Source organism: Antrostomus carolinensis, unplaced genomic scaffold (genome assembly GCF_000700745.2).
Source record: "Antrostomus carolinensis isolate BGI_N321 unplaced genomic scaffold, ASM70074v2 scaffold39211, whole genome shotgun sequence".
In the NCBI taxonomy this organism is placed as follows: domain Eukaryota; kingdom Metazoa; phylum Chordata; class Aves; order Caprimulgiformes; family Caprimulgidae; genus Antrostomus; species Antrostomus carolinensis.
The window spans coordinates 29,684-57,334 of NW_010292712.1; the positions used below are offsets into that span (position 1 = coordinate 29,684).

Below are 27,651 nucleotides of genomic sequence, written 5' to 3' on the forward strand. Positions count from 1 at the left end.
AAAGGTTTGTAGCAAGAGCAGGAATAAGCACTTGCACCGTTTAAGGAGAAAAGCAGCTATTTTTCACATGTTCCTCAAGGGATGCTTTAAGCGTGGAATTTGCCTGTTGAACCCTGGATGCTGCTATGCAACCATTACTCTTCATCTTCCCCAAAGTTAGTTTTGAACCATACACTCAGAGATGAAAGGCACCATTTAGCTTCTAACTAGACTGAAGCCTTTGCTGTCTTTCTGTCCCTTGTTCTCTCTCCTTAAGCTCTGCATTAGTTTATATCCCAAATCAAACTTTTCAATAGCACCAGACTGTTTAGAAAGGTGTTTTAAAGAACATCTGTTTAATGTGTATCTGGAGTTCGCTTTGTGGTGGGCATATCTTCTGTCAAACGTGGTGCAATTCCATTTTATAATGCACAATTAATACTTTGCCTGAGTGTGTTTTGAGGGCTCCTAATAATATTGACATATCAAATATACTGGCTAATGTTTTATGATCTATCACACACAAATCCCAGGAAAAAAAGAGTCCAATCTGTGATGTAGAGTTTAATCTTCTACTCAGGAGGTGTACTGATTGATTTAGTTACATTCTGTTAGTACCTGGACTACCCTCACTGATACCAATGGCTGTCCTGGGCTAAAAGGCTGGGATCTGACCTGCTGTTCCTTCAGGTGGCTCATTTTCCATATCACAGAGAGTTTCTAAATTTGGGAAGAGGATGGTTTGTATTTAGACAACAGCAGCCAGCACTTCAGAGTGATAATTCAGCCTGCTTTGGTATTCAGGGATGAGAGTGATTCAGTGGAAAAAGTGTCCACATCAGTAAAAAATAAAAAGTATGTATTTTGCCATGCTAAAGGGAGAGAAAGGTTAAAGTTTAAATGGACTTGAGCCATACCTTGGCAGCAATGCCTGCTGGACATGCTTGGAAGAAATTTGATTTTGTACCAGCTGTGCTGCAGCTGGTCTCCAGAGTAGAAGAGGACTCTCCTTGATCTCCAGAATTAACTAATGTCCTGTTTTTCTCTTTGTAGGATGATGCTAGCACCTCTCCTTCACCCAGTACACGAGGTCCCACCCAGCAGCAGCAAAATGCATCAGGTATTAAATCAAATGACTAGTGGTTTCATTGTCTTCTAGACTAGATTGTCTTCTTTGCCAACTCTAGACTATGGGTTCATCATCCTGCTTCTGAGTGCAGCCACAGTAACTAACAGAAAAATTCCCAAATACCTATTGTTTTAAAACTGTACTGAGCAAGAAATGGTGATTTTATATGCTTCACAGCCAAGAAAATGACAATACAGTCAATTTAGTTAAAGGAGTCCAGACATGTAGCTGAGGATCTGTCTTCAATATTGTGCACCTGAATCTTCTAAGAGAAAAAAGCTGTATTATTTTACTCTTGGTAGTGTAGCTGTCATGGTTTATACAGTTGGGATTTGGGTCTCAGACTCTTACTCTTCCTTAACCTAGTAGCTTGTTGCAGTAAGCCTGATCCTGAGAGTTACTAGGTGGAATTAAGGAGCCTCCAAAATAGGTTTTTCCTATGATGACTTGAAGTAACTATATCTGAGTAGATAAGCTGCAAGCCAGTCAGATTCATCCTTGCTTCGGCTTGACTTTCATACATGCTAAAAGAAATCTTTCCCAAGGGAGTAAGTATTTAACTATTCCAGCTTCCTTTTGGAGCAAAGCCCAGGGAAAGGGAAGAAGCCAGGAGAAAGGTGCACATAAATGAGGACTGAGATCTGGTGTTTTCCTGGGAGTGCCCATAATTCTTTTAAAGAGCTTTTTAGGACCTCACAGAGGAGCAAACCTTTATGTATAAAGTTGTGTGTTATTCAGGTCTCTGAAACAGTGCATTTATTTTAGACTATTTGCATAGGAGGAGATTGGTAATATGTAGTAAGTATTTTCAGGAACAAGGGTTATGTAGTACAGCTTTTGGGAATGTTCTGCAAGTTAGAAATGTAGACAACATTAAATAAATTCTCTGTGGAGATTTACATAGCGGGGGTCTCACTGCCTTTTTTATGATACATTCACATTTTCTGCCACCTATGCAGACAAAAAAACACCAAGACTTTTTAACTTAAAATATAAATAAGTATTGTACTGAATAAAATAAACCTTGATGCAATTAGCCTGTATTTCTTAATAGAAGTGATCTATGCTTTTCCTCCTGCTGTTCCATTTCCATGGCTTTTTCATTTAACTATCAAGTCCCTAATTAAAGGGATCACTAAGCAGATTTTTGCCAGTGCTTTCTCTATAATGTAGGCAACTGCACTCATTCAGCAATCCTGCTTTCCTGAATCTAAGTCACTTATCCTCACTGAATGAAAGCAGCTGTATAAGACAATCAACTTCAGGATTTTTTTATCATTAGAGAAAAAATAATACACAGTACCTTTTCATTTTTGTTTTGCAGACTCTGGGAAGAAGCCATGGGAAAGGAGCAATTCTGTTGAAAAGCCTGTATCTTCATTACTTTCTAGGTGAGCTGCATGGGGTGTCCCTGCGGCTGGCTGGCAGTCGGGATGGTCATGCTGTCCCTGTGGCACGTGCACAACTCATGTCTCCTTTCATTCCATTGCTGTAGAAATCCATCAGTGGTGAAGAGCTGTGAAGCTAAGAGCCCCACACAATCCCACGTGTCTTCTAGGTATTGGCTAACAATCTGGCTTCTTAACCATCTTGGCTTGTCCTTTGGCTAATCCCATCATTCATTACTAATGTTCATCTTCTGTCGTGTCCTTTACTCATTATCTTACAATCTGCTTTGTCTGTTGCTGCACAAAGTGTGTCATGTCAAAGGCTTGTTCCATGGAAACAGCTCCCTGCTCAGGTGGGCACAGGCATCATAGACATGAATCACACCTAAGCAAGTGCTTAAAGCAGCTGTGCTTGTGACTCAGAGGCATGGGCTAGGCAGCGCACTGTGCCACATGGAAGGCAGGCTTTGGAGCATCTTTTTCCAGCAGGTTCAGGATGATCCTGCCAAAAGGAGAACTTTTCATTGTCCAAGTTCTGCAGAAATTCAAAAGCAAAGGCAGAACTGGTCTGAAGAGCCTGCAACAGGGAAAAGGGAATTTATTCCTCCATCCATGCAACTGCAGTGGGTGCATGAGAGAGGAGAGCAAAGCTTGGTGTAATAAATTAATAATATTGAGCTGTAAAAAGGCCTGGCCACAGACAGGGCATTCAGAAATGTGTGATACAAAAGCTGACAGGTGTCAAAAGCTAAGACACCTAAAGTAGGACTCCAGAAGTCCTGTCGGTCCAAAGAGCCAAGTTGCAGTATCACCACCCATGTTCTTATCCACAGAGATTGAGATAAAGTTTGCTGTTGGACAGCTAAAGAGAGACTTCTTTCCAGTGCTGGTCCAGGACCACCCAGTGTTACTGCAGTACCGGACACTGAGATGGATGGATAAGCTGAATTAGGAGGTAGAACACAGATTTACATATGTTTAGCATTTACTGAAAAGATGTGTCCCTTATTTTACACTGTTACATGTATGGCAGTGCTGATAGTCTGCATAGAGAAAGTTGCCAATGGCAACTATCTGCACAGACTTGCTGCTGTGTTAAAGATACTGGATCATGCCCTGACCAAACATTGAGAGGGGTATACCAGTGTTACTAGAGCAAAATATAGTCTCTCCAGCTCTCCTAAAACTAATGGGACACATTGGTTATAGGAAATATATGAGTTTCCAATAGATAAAGAAAGACCATTCCCCTACAAATGGGAATGAAACCTGGGCTATTTAAAGCAGCCGTCAAGTTTTCACCAGGTATCTTCTATAATGCTGTTCCATCCTGGGAGGAGGAGGAGTTCAGAGGGAAAAAAAGCCTTTCCTCATTTAACAGCTGGAGTAGTGCTCAGTCTTTGCTTGCTCACATGACTTCTGTGGGGGAAGCTGGGTGGGTTTCAAAAGCCTTCAGCAATGACCTGTTTCTGTTCCTGTTCAGTGTGATGGCATTTGTATCTGTCTTAACTCCCAGCTTAGCTGTGAGATGGTAGGAGACATGTTAAGATTTTCCTGAGAAGGTGTTGCAAGACCAGGCGTACTGTCAGGAGCAGCACAATCTCTGCCAGCTCCCAGTTTGGGCCCAAAGATGATGGCAAAGTTATTTGAAGCCTTTTCTAGAAATTATAGCATGGTTAATTTTTGAAATGTTTTAGAGTTACTGGTTAAAGAGAAAGTCAAGCAGCTTCTGCTTCCTTTATTTATTTTATCAGCCATCATCGGAGTTCAGCCCACTGACAAATACCATCCTGGAAGACTGATAACACTCAAATGTACTAGCCACTAAGGGCAGATTGGTTTTGTTGCTGGGTCAATAAAAATTGACACAGTGCTATATCAACAAGCTCCACTTGACTCAGTCAGGCCTCCAAAGGAGAGGATTTCTGGGTTATTATTGTCCCTATAATATTTTTCTAACCTGTATTCTACTATTAGTTTAGCACTTGATTAAAGTCTAGGTGGCCAAGACAGGGTTGCTGGACATAAAACAGACTGTGAAAGAAAACCAGACATCTAGCTTGCAAATTACAATTGCTGTAACAAAATACATTGTCAAACAGGCTTTATTCCCCTAAAGACACCTCAGCATTTTCTGGTCTGAAATCATTGAGACTCCAAAAAAAAAAAAAAAAAGAGTAAATGAAGTTTCAGTGCAGCTTCCTCCAGTATGTCTGTGATAGGAGAAAGCACCTTTGAGGGCCAGGCTGTGCAAAGGGAGCAGTGCTGCTTTCCAGCTGCCGACCTCTCCTGAGCAGCACAAGAGGGAGCCTCCAGTCCAGCGCTGGAACATGGGTGCTCCTGCTCTGGGGTGGATTTCATCCACGCCATCAGGTGGGTGTAGCTTAGCATTCATTGCAAAGACCTGACTGGCTTTTTTGTCCTTTTCTTCCATTTCTCAAGGATGAAGCCAGTGAGCAGCAGCAATGATGTGGCTATGGATGCCTTAGATTTTGATCGAATGAAACAGGTGAGTGAAAAAGTCTTTTGCACTTAAGAGATGTGACGAGCTACCCATTTTCCCCCATGCATGCGCTGTACAAGCAAAACAGCTGTTCAGTCTTCTGATTTCCTCTATAACTAGGTGCTTAGAGAAGGGCTAGCTGGTGAGCAGCAAGAGAGCACAATCTCACTGCTATTTGATCAAGATGTCTGTACAGAAACGTGCAAATAAATATGCCAGCATCTTCTGCGTCCTTGGCCTGGGAGTGCAGACGTAGCTGTTAGTAGTGCTAGGCTCTGCTCGTCAGCAGAGGCGGGGAACAAGCACAACCATGTTAAACTTGCATTTTCTTCCACCGGTTAGAAGGAAATTCTGAGCAGCTGACTTGTGTTTTGTCTCATCAGGAAATATTGGAGGAAGTTGTAAGAGAGTTACACAAAGTGAAAGAGGAGATAATTGATGGTAAGAAAGAGAAAAATTATTATTTTTCTCATCTTTATGACTAATTTCCTGTAGATAAGATGATAGGAACTGCAGAGTTCCCTGGTGTTTTCAGACTTCTTTGAGCAGCTCTGATTTATACACACATTTGAAGAACGAGCATCTACCTTATCTGAGCTCTGATCGTGACATTGTGTTTACATCCTTTATTTTTATGCTGTTGACAAGCACTTTCACTTCCAACCTGTGAGAAATTCACTGGCTGGTGTTTCTCACAGGTGGGAGGGTGAGAAAGGGCCTGCCCATAGCCCGTGGCATGTCCATTTATCACAATCAGGGAGTGTGAAATCGTTTGTAACTAGCTGGCCACACAGGTCCGTGATGAGGAGGGGACAAAGGTACCAAACTGAAAATCCTTCCTGAGCATCTTTTGTAGGCTTCCTATGCTTGAAGAGCTATTTCAGACCTCCACTCAATTACAGCTTCCCAAATAGCCACATATTTTTACAATTCATTGAAAAGTACAACAGCTGTACTAAATGTATCAATACTTTTTCGTAAATTGCTTTGCAATATATGATTAAACGTACTTTTCAGGGTCATTATTGAAATGCGCAACAAAATGCCTATTTGAAGCCCACATTAGGGCATACAAAGATGCATGTCCACACCCTGCACTCCCCACCTTAGATTCACACAGAAGGGGAAAAAGAGGAGACTGTAAAACAGCTAAAATCCATTCCCTGTCCCCTTGCCCTAGACCCGTGTGCTCATAAAACCTCAGGGCAGTTTCCAGTTGAGGAGACCCCCCTCCTGTACGCTACCGTCCCAGCAGCTTGGCCCTCAGAGCCTCCCTAGTTCATTCCAGTGCAAAGTAAGACATTCACATAAACCACAGATGCAACTTCTTATCCAGTACTGCAGTTTGCAAGCAAACAGCTGACTTCTTACCCTTACTCATCCTTTTACCCTCCACTCATCCTTTTACCAGCGTGTACTTTCTGCAACCTCTATACTTAGCATTTTCCATCACACTGAGTATAACATTATGCATTAACTTTTTGGTTTGGTTTTCTAGCCATACGGCAGGAGTTGAGTAGAATCAGTACAACATAATGATTGCAAAGCATTTGGACGGTACTAAGAATGCTAGGAAGATCGGATCATTTCTAAGTGTACCAAGGTCATGCAAGATGGTGAGAGGACACCGGCACTGTCTTTGTTCTTATACCCTTTTTATTAGCAGACTCAGCACACTTTGAAGCTTGCTGCTGCCTTGGATTCGCTTCATTTTAAAAGTCTTAATCTAAAGAATATTAAATTTTAAATTTCTGGATTTTTTAGATTTCATCTGACACTGCACATTGGATTTGTCAGCCTTTTTTGTATTTTGTATTTGCTTATTTAAATGTATTACCTTTCTTTTTAGTAGTAGATAAGAACACATGTGAACCATTTGCTTTTGATAGATGACTTCAAAGTAATTTTACTAGTAGTCTGCAATGTAAATGAAGATCCTTTGCCAACAGAAATGTATTGTGGCATCACCAGAAGAAACAGAGACGTTAGTTGTCAGCCAACAAGTTCTTTGTCTCAGAGTTATCACAATATAAAAAAATGGTACGTCAGTGCATCACAGTATCTGTGTTCATATTGGTAATAAACTGTTTATTGTCCACATGGCCCTGCCTTTCTTTGTTTCATTCATCCCTTGAGCTCCCACACTTTTATGTCATTTGGGCTGACGACAAGAGGAAGGTGACTGAGACGGTGGGGTGGCAGCTCTGCCCAGCCAGCACCTCAGAGCATGAGGAGAGAGAGCCTGAGCGTCTTATGGCTGGTGCAGTGGCAACAGCCCTGCCTTCTTCTACAGGGAGACGTGGCTCTCACCTGCCCGGCCCTCCTTGCATTGCCGGCTGAGCACCACCTCCTGCAGTCAGCCTGCAGCAAGCTCAGCAACTTTTAGCCAAAGTCAATGGAGAGCTTACGGCTCCTCTCAGGCCACCACAAACTCTCCCACTGCATCTCCTGCCATCACTGAAAAAATCCCAGGTCCCACCACCTGCACTCGTAAGGGCTTCCAGTAAATAAAAGGGAGGTATTGATGCAGAGCAAGGCTACCACAGGCCTTAGGAGGATGCAAGCTGAAGTCACTGGCACAGCACTGCTGAACTAGAGGCTTAAGGGGAGTCATTTGTTAATACCTCACGTTTCATTTGTTAACGTGCAGGTCTTGAGCTTTATTTCATGGAAAGTGACACCAAACACTTAACAGCAGCACACACTCAGTCATATCTTTCAGGTCATACAATTTTTTTTCTTTAGAGCCATTCCTTCCACCAGCGCAATCTTGAGACTTTCTGCTTGACTTAGTTTGGCACAAGCTTTACATGGCAGTAGTCTTGATACCATCTTTTTGCAAAAGGCAAGAGATTGGAGTTCAGCTATTGAAATCTGTCAAATATTTTCCAAGCCTCCTGCTTTGCTTCAGGCCTTCCTGAAGATTTTGTTTTAAAAGCCAGGCCCCAGGAATGGTTTTGGGGGCAGAGCCTGGTGCAGCAGCCCAGGAGAGCCTGTGGTTGTCCCCTTGCTCGCGTCCCCCAGGCCCTCACAGAGCACAGCAGTGGGCAGGAGGGACTGTCACTGCCTGCCAACAGCAGGAGACCCAGGAGAGGAGGCGAGTGGGGTGTGCTTTGCAGTTAGCTGTAAAATGTTACCCACTTTGGCTTGGAGAGCATGAGGTTGTTGTTCAGCATTCTTCGAAGCAACCCAATCTTCCTTTTAGCAAAGACTCTTTTTTGCAGTGTGGTTATACTGTAGATTAAATATGGGATAAATTTTAGTTTAATGCAGCGGTGACCTCCAGTCTGAGCCTGATGTCTGTTAGCTGCTTAATGCCAGCAGAAGGCAAGAGACAGGTTAAAGCAGTGGGGTAAGATTTTCACATAGGAACTAAAGCAGGCAGACATTGATGTGCACCACAATACAACCACCCCAGTACCATGAGAAGGAGCCTTTCCAGTATGAAGAATACAGACAAGCATCAGTAACAGCGAAGATGATAATGCTGTGTTACATAAATCTCATACAGTAGCTCCTGTGTTTCTTAATTATAAACCCATTAAGTGGTATGCCAGCCAATGGCAAGTACTTTTCAAAACTGCTGTCTCTCAGATGATCACAACCATTCTGTGAAACTCTCCCATAATCTTAATTAAGCTTCAGGAAGTTTGGGCCTGGCATGGTTCACGTGTTCCCTTGGAATGTGGCATTATGCCTAAGGTCAGGGCCAGGCGTACAGCCTGGATACGGTGTGCTCCTCTGGTAACAGCAGCCACCTGCTGTACATGAGTTTTTCTTACTTTCTTCTTCTACCTTTGCAGGCCTCATATAATTAAGCCATAATAAGCTGAAGTTTGCACAGGCCACTTAATAGCTGTGGGAGCAAGGTGCACGGGGGAGAAGAGGAAGCTTGGCTGGCAGGAGCAGGGGAGCAGCCCTGGCATCAGTAACGCTCTCCTGGTTCCCAGCTCATGGCTCCAGCACCAGGGATGCACAGGGCAGCTTTTTGCAGCAGTGGCACTGCCAGAGGATTTCCCCTCCCAGACACTAACTCAGTTTGTCTGTTGCCTCTGTAAAGATGGGTGGCCCTTCATGCTGGGCCTGAGCTGCTGCAGCAGGGCAGCCCACAGGCGTTTTACACGGCTGAAGTCAAAGGGAGCATTAACCTCCACTCCAACCTGTCATGCAGCTATTTGTTTCTCCTATCTCCTCTTGACAGAGCATTAGTATAGCCACACAATAAAGGAGAATTGGATTAATTTTTAAGCAAAGAGAATAAAATAACCCTAATGTACTTTTAACCCAGACCCATATGCCCTGTGGTTATGAAAAAAACCTGTCTGCCAACATTACTGGTAGCGGCAAAGACAAGTGCCCATGGAGAGGACAGGATCACAGCCTTCTCCAGCAGCACCCACACACGTTGAAACTCAGCTTGCACCACACATCTGCAGGCACCTGGCTTCCAGCCACTTCAAATTCCCACTGAGATGCAGAGCGCAGAGCAGGAGGGCTGTGGGGCTGCCAGGGCAAAGCCAGGTGGGATGGGAGGCAGGATAAGAAGCATTTGCCAGTTTTGGTTACCCTCTGTTTAAACCATAGCCTCTGTGCCAGGTTAGGCTAGTAATCTATAGACCACACAGATGACTGCATCATGGAACAGCTGAGTAAGGGAACTACAGAAAGGTCACTCCACAGAGAAGAAGGACAACAGTCAGATTGAGGAAGATAGCATAATCTTTATTATGGTTTTTATATTAACTTGCTAAATTGGTCAAGATTGTTGAGGAACAGCTTGCTAAGGACACAGGAAGCTTAATGTGATCATGGAATGCCAGCAGCACTGAAGTAAATTCATAAAAAACTGAAGCTCCCTGACATCCTGACATGAGCAATCATACAAAGAAGTTAATGGAGGTTCCCACACCAAAGCCTCTTCCTTTGGGAGAAAATAGGCTTTAATAGTTAAGACATAACATCTTAAGTATGTTCTTCACTGAAGAACCAGTGAAGGGTGAATTGTCAGAAGAGGCCCATTCTTCCTCTTCTTTTCCAGAAGCACAACTCACAGACCAAAACAGTATCTGTGGACGAACTGGTATTCAGCCCCTGTATCACAAAGGATGCTGCACTGCTGAGCAAACCTGGGTATTTACCCAACTGACAAAATCAGACAAATGAGAAAAATGGAGGAAGGGGAAATGGAAGACAAAGAACCCAAACTGCAGCAGGCCAGCTGGGCTGCCTGGTGTGTCTGGCTAGTGAACGGACAGACTGACTCACTGGATCCAGTACTGTAGGAGGAAGGAACAAAATTGTATTTATTGAGGAAATCAGGCTTCCCCGGTTTAATAGCGTACTTTGAGGGACCAACAAGAACCTACAGTAATCCTTTTCTGTTACCTGGATTTCCAGAAGAAAACAAAAAAGTCAAACTGTTAGAGGGTTAGAGTATAAGATGACCTTTATAGATCTCTCTTTTAACCACTTTGTAAGGACAGAAATAAGTTGTCAGCTTTCCAGGGTGGAGGGAAGTTATTAGATGGCATCTGAAGTCCTGACTCCCAAGATGTTGTTCTGCTTGGAGAAAGGTATGGTGATTAAGGTTTTCGATGATACATAATTATTGAGGATAGACAGAATTTTATAGTTGGAGAGGACAGGCAGGAAGATTTAACCATTCCAGTGGGTAGAAATGACATGAAGGTTAATGTCAATAGCACAAAGACACACAGGGAGACAAACAACCTCAGCTCCATGTTCCTGGCATATCCCCTTAACACCATCAGTGACGGCTTTTATACAGCTGGAGTATCATGTGCTTCCCCAATGTCAAGTCAGTGCCCCTTGAATGACAGAGGGAAAAAATTGTAATAATTCTGAAAGCAGTTGTGAACAAACAACCATAATGTGGTTTCTCCATGTCTGCACTGACACATACTTCCAACTCCTGTTCACAGAAAGGGGTGTAATATAGAGAAGATTGGGAAAGATTATCAGGAATATTAACAACCTTGGTAAGCAGCAATTAAAGCTAGAGCATTCCCACCTCTAGAAGGACTCTAGAAGGGAAAAATATGAGAAACATGAAGTTGTGAATACCGTTGAAAAGGTGAGGGAAAAAGGATCAGTTCCTCCAGGGGCACATCCACACTGCTGATCAAGCAGTGAGCAGAAGACTGAAGGAAGGGTTTATCCCCACCACAGTTCTGCTCTGCCACTTAGCTACACCAAGTATTAGATACTAAGAACAGAAATTGATTCAGAAAAGGTTTAGACAAAGCCCTGGAATAAAGGTCAAACAGCAGCTACTATAATAATTATCCAAATGTACAAAAATATACACATATTCCATTGCGTATACAAAATCTCTTCTACCAGCCATTATCAGAAGTACGATACTAGATTAGACAAGACTTTGAGCTGAAGGCACCCTTGTGTTCTCCAGAAAGTATCATTTACTACTGCATGCCAATCCTCCCTGCGCTCAGAGTCACATGCATGCAGAGCATCTACATCTAATCTGGCATGAAGGGACACCAGTCCTAAACTACACACACACATGCTCACACACGCACCAGTCATTCTCTGCTGCAGACCAGGCCAAAACTCAGACTTGGACACTTCTGGCCCAGGAAGTTAATTCTAAGCCCAGACCAAAGGTTTGCATAATCATATCTCACTCTAATCTAGTTTCTCGGGGTTACATACACAAGTACCATTTATGAAAAAGCATCAATAGTCTACAATAGTCCAATTGCTCTATTTTCACACTCAAACTACTTCAGCACACACAAACATCCTTCTACTTCTGCAAAAAACTTGATTCAAACAAACAAAGAAACCACCAATGCTGCAGCCAGAGCTAGTCCATTAGCTTTCTTTTGCCAGCTTGCATAGTCTCTTAACCCTTGAATAAGGACCAATAGTGTCATCAAAAACGAAGTCCCACAGAACTCGAATCCAGGACTGGTGATGTGGGAGGTTATCGTAATATTCTGGTGCAATCTTCTTCACCTGGAAGAAGAAGAGAGAGAACAAGCTGTTTAGCTGCAGTGTCAGGTGTGTTTCAGTCTTCCCATTCAGATCTGATAGCACAGCCGTAATCTAAATTACTTGTTATTGCTTGTGAGCTTCTGAAGTTCAGCCAAGTGAGATGTACTTAAATACATTTAGATAATTCTTAGCAGATTTCTGATGTAAGTTTTGCCTCACAGTGTCATAATTTGAAAGATGACGGATCTCTGCCTTCAGTCAGAACTATTTTCTCTCATTTAGAAGGTGGAGGAATCTCCATAATGAGATGACTAATCCACTAATCTATTTTATAATTGCCAAGACTCCAACACTTTGTATTTAAAGCTCTGTTCGCCACTCATAATATTTGTCTGCTGTGGGCTCTGGGTAGAAGAGAACTACCAATTGAGAAAATTCCAGACCCAGCCTTGCCTACACTTAGCTTTCTTTCCTCCACGCAAAGGCAGATGCAAATCTGAGAGATGGGTTCCTCTAGCAGACAGAGGAGATTGCAGGGGTGGTCCATTTTTCCCAGTCTGGTGTTAAAAATGCTGCAGGATTTATTATTATACCGCGAATCTAATAAAATTTCATCCCTGTTACAAAACCCCAAGTCTTAAGACTGTTGCCATCAGAGAAGCATTGTGTATTACTGGGGGTGGCTCTTTGTAGGAGGGGTAAGGCCAGAATCAGAGGACAAAGAGGTTTCAAGCCTGGGGACTATGAGGATTTCTGAGTTACCAGTGGTCCCTGCTCCAGCTAGATGCTCTGCTTTTTGAACACACTCCTGAAGCAGCAGAGTCTGTTAACTATTGTACACTTAAACTGCTCGGGCATGGTTTTATTACAGCTCCACCTCCTAGACAAACAAAGCTCTATTCTAGAGTAATTTGTCTTCCTGAACAGCATGACTTGTCTCTTTAAAAACCCTGCAGAATTTTAAAGCCAGATACACTGAGCACAGTAAGGACTTCCAGTGAAGGTCAAAAGGGTTAAACACAAATTGTCATCCAGGAGGGGGGTCTCATAAGCATCCAAGGCCTAATGGTGGAATCTTAACAGAGCATTTTGACTGACTGTGAAAAACGTAAGAATCCCAGCAAAAGTTAAATTATAAGCCAGGAGTGCTCACTACTAGTTACCTCATTAATTCAGCTTCCAAGCAAACACTTCCCTCTGAGGTAGTTTGGGTAACGTACAAGTTTTGTTCAGATCTTTTACCTCTGCACCTCAGCCCCTGTGCACTCAGTGCTCATGCCGTGGTAGTGCCACATTGGAAGTTTAGGATTCAGTTCAGGTCTGATTGTATTCTGCCTTTCACTGAATACCTTTGACTTCCTAATAAGTCCCTATATCCTGCTTTAAACTGTTGGTCTGTACTTCAAATGTGGTTCATTTTCAATGAGATTCAGACAATATCAGCATTTCCCCTTGGAGTTATTTGTTAATGACTGGAAGAAGGGTGATTTCCAGTCACTGGATAAGATCTCTGGAGATGAAGATTTAGTTCCCTGCACTCCTTCTGTAACCACAGTCAGAAATAATTTAATCTGGGTTTTGCATCCTCCCTTTTCCTGTGCTGAGGACTCCAGAGCAGGACACAGTACTCCAGGTGGGGTCTCACCAGAGCAGAGTAGAGGGACAAAAAATCAACTCTCGGCCTGCTGGTCACACTTATTTTGATGCAGCCCAGGATATGGTTGGCCTTCTGGGCTGCGAGCGCACATTGCTATTTCATGTCCAGCTTTTCATCCACCAGTACCCCCAAGTCCTTCTCCACAGGGCTGCTCTCAATCCCTTCATCACCGAGCCTGTATCTATACTGGGTGTTGCCCCGATCCAGGTGCAGGACCTTGCACCTGGCCTTGTTGAACCTCGTGAGGTTCTCATGGGCCCACTTTTTGCCATCCATGGCTTGCAAGCTGCTTGCCAGCATCAGGTGGTGGCAGAGTTGACTGTTCACCAAGTATATCTGTTTAGCACCTTCCTGCAGAGCACGGTGGCAGCTCATTCTGAATGAGGAGCCCGGTATGGAAATCACCAGAGATGACCATGCACTGGAGTGTTTTTCCCTAGATTAGCTCTGTGGGACAGTCACTCACACCTACACAAAGTAGTTCGTTGCCCCTGCTTGGCTTTGTGCCCAGCAGCACCTTGTGCAGGAAGGCAGGCAAGTACTTGCTCCTCTGGCAAGATCCCTCTGCTCTGTGCAGGGTAACTGTATGAGACGTACAGAAACAATGGACAGGAGGTAAACAGCAATAAAATATTTGTGACAAAGGAATGAGGAAAAGGGAAAAAATTATGAATGCAGTTAAGGGGAAGACTTCTGAAGGGAAAAAGACAAGGAAGTTTGTTAGGTGCATGTTCTCATTTTGCTATCACACAGCAGGAAAGAATTTTAAAAGTGGTTTCTCTTTTACAATGGATTGACATAAAAAGATTTCCTGACAAAAACACCCAATCTATTGTAATTTGTTTCAGCATATGCATACGTAAAACAAAATTATCTACCAGAAAATTTGCAGAGGGAAGAGGCTGAAAATAATTGTGGGGTTTTTTAATGCAGATTTGTTTTTAAATACAACATTAAACTACATGTATTTAGTATACCTTCAGCTGGAAGAGTCATCTTCCATGTTGCATTCTGGGTGCAGTACCTGTGGATGACCATTTTCAAGCAACAAGTTTTGCAGCCAGATCATACATCATCTTACAGAGTATAACACTGTGACAAAGTATTCCTAGATTCTGCTCCTTACTTCCCCCTCAAGCTTTCCATATTGCATTGGAGATGGTCCATTTGCTTCAATTCCCCCCTTCCTTCCTCCTTACAGATCTCAACTGTAAGTCTTAAGTCATTGCTAGTTTGTGAATGGAAGTTATGGAAGGATAACAAGAGATCATAAAGTCTGCAAGAAGCTTTTATTAGGCACTTGGCACCTGGAATATTGATTCTTTTCTTCAAGTCGATCAAGGTGGTAGGTAAGAAATCACATAGTTTAAACAGAAATTTTGCTTCTGGTTTTGTGCTTGTAGAGCACAGCAAGAGGACCCCAGTCCTACTCCATTGTATCAGATAACGCACAAAAGTTAAATGCAACCTAATATTTCACCATGGCTGTTGTGGACCCTTTGTCCTGGGATCCTTATGATAAAAGCTGGAAAAAATATGTGGAGAATGCTAGAAGGCATATTACAGAAGTTCCCTCCATAGTCCTTGACCAGGGAGGAACACTCAAGCTAGCCCTCCTGGCCATCATAGCGTTAAATGAAATCTGCAATTCAAAAACAGCACATCTACCATGTTTTCCAGTCTTGTCTCTCTAATAAGTCTGGTTTCATACCATGTCTTTTCCTTTTCCCACAAGCTTAATGAGTAACTAGTTTGCCTCTGGTAACACTGCAGGTTTTATTGCAGTTTGTAGGAAGAATACTAAGTTCCTCCTTGTACTCCTGTCCCCTCTCTCCATAAGTATATTCAGTCCTTCAGATAGCGAATGGATCTTTTTACTCATTTGGTAAACAATGAATTATGTTATAGTTATAAGGCTTCATGCAAAGACTAAACTAGTTGTCAGTCTACAGAGCTTTTTGTAGAGCAGATATTTCATTATAATGTTAAATTTCATGGTCTCTTATGTAATTTCTCATTACACTAGTGGGACAAGTTCTTACTGCACACTCGTGTCACTCGTCTTTATTATCTATAAGTTTACAGTACAGCCTAATTCTTCCTCTTTCAAATCTGTCACCCCCTTCCTAGGGTAAAGGTCCTTCCAGTGGCAAACACATTACTCAGAACATTCTGAATGAGACACCTGTAATAAAGGACAAAGCTGAATTTACTTTTCTGATAAGCAAGTGGAAGAGCCAGTTACTTTCCAAGATAAAGATCCAGTTATTCTCTGATCCTCTTTCTCCCCTACTCTCGGTCATGCAGGAGCCAAATAAAGATCTTTATTCCACTTTCTACTTGCCACTAATTAAAAATAAAAGTATCTATACTGAGAGATCATCCATATTACACAATTCAACTACTAGAAGTTCAAGTGCCTGGGAGACTAGATCTGAAAAGACTAGACCTTTGCTGAGTGAAGAATTTGCTGGGAGGTTAAGCAGGGGAGAGCAAGGGGAGGTCTCTAACCCTACCTGGTATGAAGTTCAAACATTAAACCTATCCAGAGAGGATCTGTCCCGTTATCTTCTTCCACCCAAGAGCCAGAGAATTTTTATTCTCAATTTGCAGAAGAGAATAACCAACTTGTTTTAATGGGCAAAGGATTTTCTACAGCAACTGTTTTGCCAAAGGATTTTCATTTCATAATAGTTTTTCACTTGTAATTGATCATTTGTCAAAGTTCTGCATATAGTTTTGTCAGGCAACAATGTGCCTTTTGACAAGCCTGGTATCTCCTCCACCAGCAGGGCAAATCCCAGTTGCCCAAGAGCTAGAAACTCATGAACACAAACCCACGAAATTCAACTAAAACTGTATCCGCTTTACACAGGAGGGCAGACACTTCCAGCTGTTGCATGCCTTCAGGAATTGGGCTGAACTATTTGTGATGTGGGTGGCGAAGGGCTTTTCAGGTCTCTGTCAGGTCTGGAGTAACAGTCCCAGCAAGTTCATTTAGTCACTCACCTCCTTTGAGTACGATAAAGAGCTAACTTCCCTCTCTTCTTCTATTTACATTTCAGTAATCTAAGTATCTAAGCCTATCTAACAAGTTTGAACATTTGAAGCTAAAGTTAAGGTCATATACTTCCTATCTGAGCTATCAGGTGTATCAGCAATGGGAATGCCTGACAGGAGAACTTCACATGTGACTGTGGGCTGCTTTACCAGCTGCTCTCAACTCCACCAGGAACAGCCAGCTTCTCCAGGACAGAAGTGAAGCAGGTGTGTTAAAACAGAACTGCAGGCTATATAGAGGCTTCCCATGCACAAGAAGGATGTAGAGCTGTTGGAGCAGGTCCAGAGAAGAGTCACAAAAATGATCAGAGGGCTGGAGTGCCTCTCTTATGAAGAAAGGTTGAGGGAGCTGGGCTTGTTTAGCTTGGAGAATAGAGGACTCTGAGGAGACCTCATTGCGGCCTTCCAGTACTTGAAGGGAGCTTGTAAACAGGAGGGAGCGTGACTTTTCACATGGGCAGATAGTGACAGGCCAAGGGGAAATGTTTTTAAACTAAGAGATTTAGGTTCAGTATTAGGAGGAAATTTTTCACCCAGAGGGTGGTGAGACACTGGAACAGGTTGCCCAGAGAAGCTGTGGATGCCCCATCCCTGGAGGCATTCAAGGCCAGGTTGGATGGACCCTGGGGAGCCTGATCTAGTGGTTGGCAACCCTGTCCGCAGCAGGGGAATAGGAACTAGATGATCTTTAAGGTCCGTTCCAACCCAAACCATTCTATGATTCTACACCACAAGAAAATCTCCTCATTTTGAATCTCCACTTAGTCGTGTTTCTGTGATGAAGAACATTAACCCATAAAGCTGGCTTTGCCTGGATATACCATCACAAAGCTTGTACAAAAGTTTTGTAGTAGTGGGGATGACACAGCTCCTGAACCTCAGCCTTCTCAGTGTTACCTCCACCTCATGAGGATGTTACAGTGCCAGCCCCCAAGTCTGCATCAGACCAGAGACAGAAGATCTTTCCTTCCTGCTATGCCAGAGGGAGTAATACTTCTAACTTACGTAGCTCTAACACTGTGAGCACCTGCTGAGGAACCCTTGTATTAAAAACTAGAAGAGCAGCTATATGCCTGGAGGGAGATGGAAAACCATTCCTAGACACCTGGGCTTTGCAAATTTGATTCTCACAACTGATAAAATGTAAACAAAAATGGGCTTGACTTTCAAAAGAGGAAAGCCACAGCACTTACTCAATGACAGATCAGGCATCCTCAGCTTCTGTGGGTGGGGCAGCAGAGCTAAAAAAAGTCCTGTAGAGTGGGGCTTTATTTTCTAATGCTATTTGTGTCAGGCTGGAACACGTTCTGTTACTTGTGTCATCTCAAACAATAGAAAGACTTTTGTTTGATGTTAATCAAGCAATACAGTTAGCAGATTGATCATTAGACAAATTTCAAATAGTAACTGCCACCTGTCTCACTTTAGACAGGCCTTTAAAATTTCAAAGATCCAAAACCTGGTGCCTGAGGGAAGGAAATGGAGAAATTTAGAGCATTGCTGGAGGATCTTATAATACAAAAAGTATTACTCAAGCCCTCTGAATCTCGGAAGTTCTTCTTTCCTTGAAATAAACTAAATATTACGTCAGTTCAGCAGCCATTTCTCTCAATATGCTGCTTAAAAATAAAGCATTAGAAACAATTCCAAAAGGATTTCTTCTTTCATTTTTTTTCTTTTTTCTTTTAAAAATTGATCCCTTGCTATGATTTGGAGTGATTTCTCTAGACAGTTTGGTAGTTTTTATGAAAATCCAATTTACTCCTGCTCATGCTGTACTTACCATGGGCAATCTGCATCCAGGAATGCTGGGGAAGTCATGGTGCTCCATGTGGTAGCCTACATTAAAGGTGAGGCAGTTCAGAGGTCCGTAATAAGAGTATGTCTCATACCCTTTCAAGAACATGTAGTGTTCTGCTATGAAGTGCCCAGCAATGGGATGTAAACCCATGCAAAGAATTGTACCTGCTATTAAGTAAATAATAGGTTTGAGCCCCCAAAGGTAGTAAATGATAAGGTCTATAGAAAACTGGACAAGAGCATTAAAAACTTCCATCCTTGTAATTGCTTTGGGGTTCACATACAGTGGTCTCAGACTGTAGAACAGAGGTTGGAGGAAAAGCCAAAGCAGTTTCCGAAGTGGTGTACAGAAGAACCAGCCTTCAAAGTCTGTTGGAATGTCCACATCCAGGTTGTCCCCACCAAGGTACCGATGATGGTCAATGTGGTATTTCTTGAAGGAGGCAGAGTAAGGGATGCCAATTGGCAAGTTGGCAAAGACTGCAAACCATCGGTTCCACTTGGCCTGCTTGTTCCCAAAGGCGACATTGTGTGAAATATCATGGATGGCTAGGGTCAGTGAATGGTTGATGCAACCCCCAAAAGCATAAGCCCAGAAGAAAATCCATTTCCAGGATAAGTCTTTCACCAGGTAGCATGCTAGAAATTGTGTGAAAACCATTCCAGATACAATCCACTTTAAATGTGGATCTGGTCCCATCAGAGTCTTGATCTCTGGATACTTTGCTGAAGCGAAAAATGCAGAGAAAACCTCATTAGATCACAATTAAATAAAAATAATCACCACTGGCACTCTATTTTTATCGCTGTGTTTGAAGCCCTTGTTTTATAAAATGGCAGTTCCAGAGCTGGGTTGCCAATACATTGAAAGCTTTACTAATGTGTGGGCTCCATTCCCACTGCCAGCATCATGTCCGATTGTGTATGTGTGTGAGAGAGAGAGAGAGAAAGAGAGATATCTCTTTTTACTATATAAATAATATATAAGTACATATATAAACTTTTATGCATATAGTTGACATATAAGAGAGAGCACACAGCTGAAGGTATGTGGCACCATGTGCCTTCACAAGGATGAGTATTAGTATGCCAAAACCCACCAGATTTAAGCTCTAAGAAGCACCTTCTGTCAAGTTGTTCATTTCCCTTTTTATTTTGCCCAATCCAGATGCTATTTTTCACAAAAGGGATACAACTGCCTTCTTTGCAGCCCTTTTCACACTGTTGCTTCAGACACACTAGCAGAGGAAGAAGGCTGAGCAACAGGCTCGCCAGGTTTTGCTCTGTGGTTAGATGACAAATGTAGCATTAAAAAAAAAATTCCTATGTATTTCAGTGTTCACTAACTAGTGCATAGAACATGTACAGGTCTTTGCACATGGTAACATCACAAGAAAAGTCAGTAATATTATCGGGGATTTGCAAGACATAAAATTTTTCTCTGTTCCCATTCCTCAGCCTGTTCCCAAGTCACATACCAGAAACAGGCGTGAAAGTCACATAAATAGTCACACAACAGCTTCATGCAGCCTCACAGATGTGGCAATACAGCGTCAGAGAGACACAGGCTGGGCTTGCCAGGTCTGACTCGTGTCAGGACAGGCCTGGTCTACTGATCTTTGGCTCTACTGGCCATTCATTTGTCCTTTAAAGAAAAAGAAAATACACCTAAGTACAGTTGATCTTCTAGGTGCTGTTCCTGGCTCTGGGTCACTACAAACTCCCATTTCGCACTTCCAGTATTAACTTGCACATTCATTTTTCCACTGTTTTATGGCTTTTACCCACCTAGTTGCCTCCCTCCTTATTTCTCAGTAATTACAGCTTACACAGATAAGACTGTAAGAGAAGTCACTCATTCTCTACCCTGAGGTTACACAGTGCGTCCCTATCAGTTTGATGGGCCCATTTTACGAATAGAAAAGTAAATATCACCTGACTGTCACTGTATGATACCAATACAATAAAAGCAGATTATAATGATTTGCATCTATGCAGCTGTGTATACTATAAACAAACATGGGAGACCATACACATAACTTCATGTGACCTTAGAAGCGGTGGCAGGTACTGAGTGTATGACACAGCTAATGTTTTTCTAGAAGTGAACCCTGAAAAGCTTGCAGAAGTTCAGAGAGATGAAGCACTTCTTAAAGAAGCAGGCTGATGGGGTCGTGCTCTGCAACCATTCAAACAACTTTTGAGCCTGTTGGCCAACTTCAGACCAATTTAACAGAGGTTACAGACAATAAAGATTAGACAGTTTTTCTGGAAGATGATGAGAAAATGAATATTCTCCATTTTTCCCCTTCTGAGGACTAGGGAACAAAATGACCCTGAGAAGTATTCAGGCAGGGGAGAGATTTTCTAGCTGGTGGGAAAACTCTAGTAAAAGTTCACATCTTTCTAAATTCAGACAAACTTTTGGATAAAAATCTCTGGAAAGCCCAGGGGATTTGGTTTTGCTGATTTGGATTTGTCCTTGTTTTTCAGATTTTTTAGTTAGTTTTCATGTTAAAATGCTAGCATGCTAGAAATGGTTCTCTGGTACCTAGACAGGTACCAACATTTTACACAAAGTTCTAGGATAGCTCCTCTAAATAATAAATCTATAATGACCAGGTCACAGTATCTGTTACAGACATATAATTTTACATAGCTTAATGTCCTGATCAGGAGCATCTGTCCAAAACCATCTTTAATAAATCAAGCCACCTGAAATTTTCAGTCATGCAGTTGGTAGAGATAAGTTACTGCAGTCACTAGAATTCTAGAGATGTAAAACAACCAAATCTGTTCCTCAGCCTGTGTTTTAATGGGATAGGAAAATGACTAAGCAATGCTTTATATTGTAGTTTGAAAATCTATTTATATTGCCGCTTTGGACCTATTTCTTTTTGTTGCCACTAACAAGGATTGTAGATTACATTTAAGAGATATCAGAGTAGTAACTGCCAACCAGCAGCAACAGGGTCTGAAAGCAGCAATGCTGGTAGGTTGTATTTATCACAGGTGACAGCTATTAACTTGCTAGATTTTAATATTAAATTCAACACACTATTAACTCCTCACCAACGGTAATTTTTTGCATACCAGTTAAATCACAATGCTGTATCTTTTTATCATTAATGCTGATAAACCCTTCCCATTTCCAAGGCAGTTAATCTCAGATTAACTGATCCCGATGACTGTAGTTTATATATAATGTCCTGACACAAAGATGTATCTCATTTTTCCCTCGAGTTCATGCCTTGCGGTTAGCTGAAGGAATCCTAGTAAGGCAAGATAGAGCACTTACAGTTGAAAAACCTGGATAACCCTGTAAAGCTGCTGTGACAAGTGTCTGCAGGTGATTGATCGGCTGGGCTGTGCAAACCAGGGCTGTGGAAACCAGCTGTCAGCCATCCGCACATCCCAAAGAATCAGAGACAGGGCTACTGCGCAGTGCTGGACCAGGAGCCACAGAGGACTACAAGACTTACAGCAGCCACACAATGAAGACCACCTTCATTTCCTACACATTGCACTTTGAGAAGTAAGCAGACACCTACTCTCCTCTCTTGAGACTGCTAGAGTTTCACATTAAGAGGCATCTGAGCAGGTTTTTTAATTGTGCTGCTCTTTCCTGAATCGCCTTCATTTTGGTCTTCCTGAGCACTTTACCACTCTAGAAACGACCAGCTTCTACACAGCCAGAGTCCACTGCTTCCCAACAAGCAGTGGGTCAAGGCTAATACATGACAATAGCCATAAATGTAGTGAGCTCTTCATTATCTATGGTCATGGAAAGGACACAGGAATAGCAGAAAAAAACAAAAACCCCCATGTTCAGCCATTCTAGATAAAATGGGAGGAAAAGACAAAAAAAATCCAAGCTGTGTGACCACATGAGACCAGGATTTGCCCTTCAGAGTACAATAGGACCAGGACAGCTCCAGCTACTCTGATGTCTCCAAAGCACATTCTCCAGCCTCCAGCTTGTTGGGAAAGTCTGTTAGCTCAGCCTTGACAGACCGCTTATCTGCAGGCACTGCTTCCAGCTTGTCCATTGTACTGCCATTCTGAGGGTGGGGATACTGGTGTAGATGTGCAGCAGTGCAGAAGCATGACTTTTCTGTCTCAGCACACAATAAAAGCAGTGAAGACACTTTAGGAGTAGTAGTGCCCACTTTAGTGGGTAGATGTAGTTAATAATCTTGCCGAGCCAGCTCCACAGGCTCTACACTGTAGCCTCAGAGAAGCTGAAATCTGTACCAGACAATAAAAGACAGCATTTCCCACGTATACAACAGTGTGGACAAAAGAACAGTAGTCAAGAGAGAACAAATGCTGCAAGTATATTTTCAGAAGCATTCATGATTCTGAAACAACTCATTTACTGAATTAACATTTCACAGAGATCACTACACTGTTGTGTAAGCATCAGTCACCTTTCTAGAGGCTTGCCTCACTCTGAAACACTACTGATAAATTACTCTGACTACGCATTTTTTTTCCTTGGTGTTCCTCTCTGGAGATCCAGGAGCACTCACCACACCCCAACCATGATCCTCAGTTAGGGCTGGAGTAATTGTTCCTGGAGAAGCCATCAAGTTGCTAGGTCCTGGTGTTCCTCCTCCTCAGGAGACAGCAATTATCTTGTTCTGAACCCCCACACATCTTCTATTCCCACTGACAATGTTTCTGAGATGACTCAGGAGAGACCCAGTTAGACTTCAGTGATGGCACCAGACACAGTGTCTCCTTGATGTGACACCACATACTTATTAGCACTTGCACATTTTGGCATACATGGGATTTGGATGTGGGCAAGAGCAGGAGGTGTCCACAAATACAGAGGTGGTTGAGGTTTAAAGGAACAGCAGCCCTACCACATCCATGAGAAGCTGGTAGTAACAAGAGAAGAAAATTAGTTTCTTCATCTTCCTTTATTTTGACCACGAGTGCAGCATACAGGTACAGTCAAAGTGGAGATACTATTCACTACAAGACTCTTAGAAAGCCTGTTAAAGAGAACAGGAATATAAAAAAATAAAATAAAATCTCTGTGATGCTCCTGTCCTGGACTATGCTCTATCAACTCTGAGTCCCTGCCAGAACAAATAAGAGACACCAGGCACAGGATGTTAGCTTTACTACCATGTGCCCAATGCTGGAGCTGGTTTTTATACCAAAAAAATAAACAAAACAAAAGAAGTCAGTTTGCTGACATGATAACCTTGCTTTTTAGCAGCTCAGCTCATGAATGTGCTCATAAACAGCACAGCACATTTAATTCAAACTGTATGCAAGTCAGGACACAGGTAGTACACACATGCACAGAGCAGAGCATGCAGGACAAAAGCTTCTGGCTTTGCACAGTCTCCTGCCCCCTCCAGTACGAAAACTAATAAGAAACCTTTTTGGCCCAACTAGTTACACTGAAGTTTATATATCCGCTGTGCAAGGACAAGTTTCTTAATCTTGTATTTGACACCCACAAGCTCCTGAAGTGCTTTGTGCTGGCCAGTCCAAGGGAGCTGGGAAGAGGGCTTCCAACTCCCTCTGAAACAAAAACCTGCAAAAAGGAGTAAGCTGAAAGGTCCTACAAAGAGAGTTTGCTGTGGCAAGGGTAAAGCAGTCTGACCACTCCTCAACTTCATCACAGTTTGCAGTCCCCACTCTATGGCAAGATCAAGAAAGCAAGAGCTGAAGCCTTCAGCTGCACGTAATACATTTTCAGCAGAAGGCTAAAAGTGCCTAAAACAGTGACTTTCTGCTCATGTGATTTATTTTATAGGTGATCCCCACAGGGAAGTGGCACAAGCTCTGAGATAGCAGCTATCCTGAATGCGCCCATCAGAGAACAGACACATCAGTGGCAGCGCTGTGCCCACATGCTGTAGCATAAAGGGAAAACACTCACCGTTTCTTCGCCAGAAGGATATGTAATTCAGAGCTTTGATTTAAGCTAAGGAGATAAGCATCCTGCACATTTCAGTAGGTACAATTTATGAGGATTTTCATAAATGTGAGGTTTAAATAGGCAACAGCAGAGCCAGCTGTAAGAAACAGCAGACTAGTCTCTAAATAAGTGAGCAGAGCTGGAAGCTGTTATACTCAAATCAGCTAAATGTTAAAATAAAATTGATTTTGACTTTTTTGTTTTGTTCTACACCCTCCCCCATCGGCTAACATCTCAGCCTTTCTACGGGATAAAGCACATATAAAATACTTGCACCATCTTTACTCCAAAATAACGCCATCAAACAACCAATTATAATTATTCTTGTGTGTTAGATCATATTCAGATGCTCCTAGCCTACCCTAAGCAACACTGATTCAGCCTTCATCCTCCGCAGCAAACATGGGCTTCCCTAAGGATCCTGTGAAGCAACACATTTCTGACCAACCTACAGTAATTTTATAAAGTTAGATCCAACCCACAGCACAAATAAGATCTCATTCTTTCCATGACACAACATATTGCTCATTGCTTGCATACGGAAAACTGTTTGCAGGTGAAATGCCCATTCATTGTGTGCTTATGGTGTTACCAGCATCTGAGCAAAGATTTTTTCATCTTCTCTCAAGACTGAAAAAACTACTGACACTTCCCACTGGATGACTATACTTCTACACGTGTTTTTAAATACAACAGACTCTTACTGACACTAAAAAGTAGTAGAAATCCTACTTCTACTAGAAGTAGGTATCTCCTTTACACTATACCTAGTCACTCTCCATCTAATGGCATTCATGTAACTATACAGCAAAGCTAAGCAGATCTAGATTAAAAAAAAAAACAAAAACAAACAAACAAAAAAAAAAACCAAAAAAACCCCAACTTTGTTCTGTCAGGTCTCCCTAACACAGCTTGCTGCAGCATTACACAAATCTCAGTCCTGATGCAAGACAGTACCAAGCTTTTCATAAATAAGAGGGTGAGAGAACAGCAATCAAAAAATTCAATTTCATAAACTGAAAAGCGTGATTAATGTGTTCAGGAGCACAAATAACATGATTGGGGTCGAAGTGCCAGCTTGGCAAGAGATCACCATAACTCAGAAGCAGTTGGCACCTAGACAGTACCAAGCACAAGCTATATTTTAATACCTGCAGTCTAAGAGGTAGGTATTACAAAAACGTAACAGAGAAAACATCACTTCTCCCTTGTGCAAAAAGTTGTTTTATTTGCTGGTAAAATTATATCCATTAGGAATCACATCCCTAGCAGGCTCATCTAGTGCAACAGTGTCCTGTCATAAAGCTATCTTCCAGACAGCCCAGTTGATAGACACAGCTTATAGCTCTGCTGCTCAACTGGAACAGGTTGCCCAGAGAAATACTGTGGATGTCCCATCCCTGGAAGTCTTCAAGGTCAAATTGGACAGGGCTTTGAGCAACCTGAGCTAGTGAAAGATGTCCCTGCTCGTGGTAGGGGAACTGTACTCACAGAGTTCTCATTCAGATATATTGTTACAGACTATGAAAGTCTTGCAGACACCTGGGCTACTAACTCTCAAGCCAGGACACACAACTTTGTGAGAGACCATTATTATCTCTCAGTTGCTTTATAGAAACATAATGGGGCAACAGCTCAAGGAAATACCACTCATACAGAAAGAAGCTGCCTCATGTGTTTGTCAGCTTGCCCGTATTTTTTTCCTAATGGATAATTTCAGTTTGCATTCAAATCCAAGTAGCCATGCCTGAGAGAAACCAACATTCCAAAAAGCTGCAGCCTAAACAGAACACAATCAAGTTTTAGTGCTTAGCAACTAAATCATTAACCTATTGGCAGGAAAATACTTCCTTTACCAGCATGGAATGCTTCTGCCTCCAAGGCATTGCTGTATACAAAAATGTAAAGTACATGGATATTTATAGATGGTCGTTCATATGTATGTAAGATTCTTGCAGTGCACTCCAGCCCAATAGGCACTAGACACTTTGATAGGTACATACTCTAGATATCAAGGGTTTGCTGACCCTCAGGCTTTGAATAATACAGTGATGATCATTATACCAGTATCTTATGTGATGTAATGATAGTTTCAATAATTTTTGGTAACATTTTGGTATTTATGACACTAGCTGTGTGATCCATTCTGCCCTGTCAGACAGACACAGATTGTTCAGCCCACATCTTCCATGTCTCTCTTTCCATGTATTTCTCCATGCCCTTCCTTCTGCTCCCACAGCTGGGGCACGGGGAGGTGCGGGGAAGGAGATGGACCTTGATTCCAGTTGCTCGTTCTGAACCCAAAGAAAATGAGGGCAAAATCTCTGCAAGTGTGCAGCTGAAAGGTCCTACAAAGAGAGTTTGCTGTGGCAAGGGTAAAGCAGTCTGACCACTCCACAACTTCATCACAGTTTGCTGTCCCCACTCTATAGCAAGATCAAGAAAGCAAGAGATTAGCAAGGGGAGAGACCCACCATACACACTTCTACCCATAGCTCACCAAAACATAGTCTCCTTGACTGAAAGGATGAGTAGCATGACACCAAGAAGCATCATTTTATATAATGACATCATTTGACTCTCTATCATGATTACATAGTAAAATAATTATTCTTTTCCTGGACACAATTAAAACCTGGACCAGGATATTTCACTACCACAGCTATACCAGATATTTTACTGTAATTTAGATTAATCCTGGATTAACCTATTAGATTGTAGAGGAGTTAAGAAACTACACCAAATTATCACTGATCCTGTCCAGCAGCTCAGCCACAAGTTCCAGTGCCTTCCTTTATAAAAGATCTTTAAAAATTGTATCCTCCTCATTAGACCGAAGGAAAAAAAAAAACACACACAAAAAACCACCCAAATAAAAACAGAAACAAGAAAATCAGAATCTTCTTTATTAATAAAATGTTCAAGAGATATTTTCAGGAGATACACCACAATATTCTGCAACGATTAATAATTCTTAGTTCTTCTCAGAAAGTATCCAGAAAAGCCCAAATTCCCAAACCAAAAGCAAGAACCTCCCAACCCAACATACTCGCATACCCAGTTAAACGCCTGAAAATGAACCATGAACATACAGGCGCGTACCTTGTCCCTGAGCAGCGGGGACGTTCTGTCATCCTCTACCAAACACCCACCCACAACCTGAATTACTTTACTGCACTACAAGTCACTGGGAAAACGTGCCCGTGCCCCGCC

At 42.3% G+C, this 27,651-nt stretch overlaps 2 protein-coding genes across 2 annotated transcripts in view; one reads left to right on the forward strand and one right to left on the reverse strand.

Moving 5' to 3' along the window:
• Nucleotides 1-7,102, forward strand: part of LOC104531993 (ena/VASP-like protein) — a gene marked incomplete at its 5' end in the record, with an annotated part of 21,515 nt that extends 14,413 nt beyond the window's left edge. Inside the window, 6 exons of the mRNA XM_029087241.1 lie at nt 1,033-1,099; nt 2,433-2,499; nt 2,604-2,666; nt 4,939-5,005; nt 5,383-5,440; nt 6,498-7,102. Of these exons, the coding sequence (XP_028943074.1) occupies nt 1,033-1,099; nt 2,433-2,499; nt 2,604-2,666; nt 4,939-5,005; nt 5,383-5,440; nt 6,498-6,535 (360 nt within the window). The remainder of the gene's footprint in view (nt 1-1,032; nt 1,100-2,432; nt 2,500-2,603; nt 2,667-4,938; nt 5,006-5,382; nt 5,441-6,497) is intronic.
• Nucleotides 7,103-11,854: 4,752 nt separating this feature from the next.
• Nucleotides 11,855-19,932, reverse strand: DEGS2 (delta 4-desaturase, sphingolipid 2). The gene is made up of 3 exons (XM_010177063.1): nt 19,923-19,932; nt 18,478-19,220; nt 11,855-11,998 (listed from the first exon to the last, which is right to left on the reverse strand). The coding sequence occupies exons 2-3, from the start codon at nt 19,192-19,194 to the stop codon at nt 11,855-11,857; spliced, it is 861 nt and encodes a 286-aa protein (XP_010175365.1). The 5' UTR covers nt 19,195-19,220; nt 19,923-19,932.
• Between the last annotated feature and the right edge of the window lie 7,719 nt (nt 19,933-27,651).

What these genes read in the sequence shown, in the direction of transcription:
- DEGS2 (XM_010177063.1), bottom strand. Translation starts at nt 19,194, where the DNA reads ATGGGACCAGATCCACATTTAAAGTGGATTGTATCTGGAATGGTTTTC. An exon ending in CTGGATGCAGATTGCCCATG is followed by an intron (nt 11,999 to 18,477) that starts GTAAGTACAGCA and finishes TTCTTCTTCCAG; the next exon opens with GTGAAGAAGATTGCACCAGA.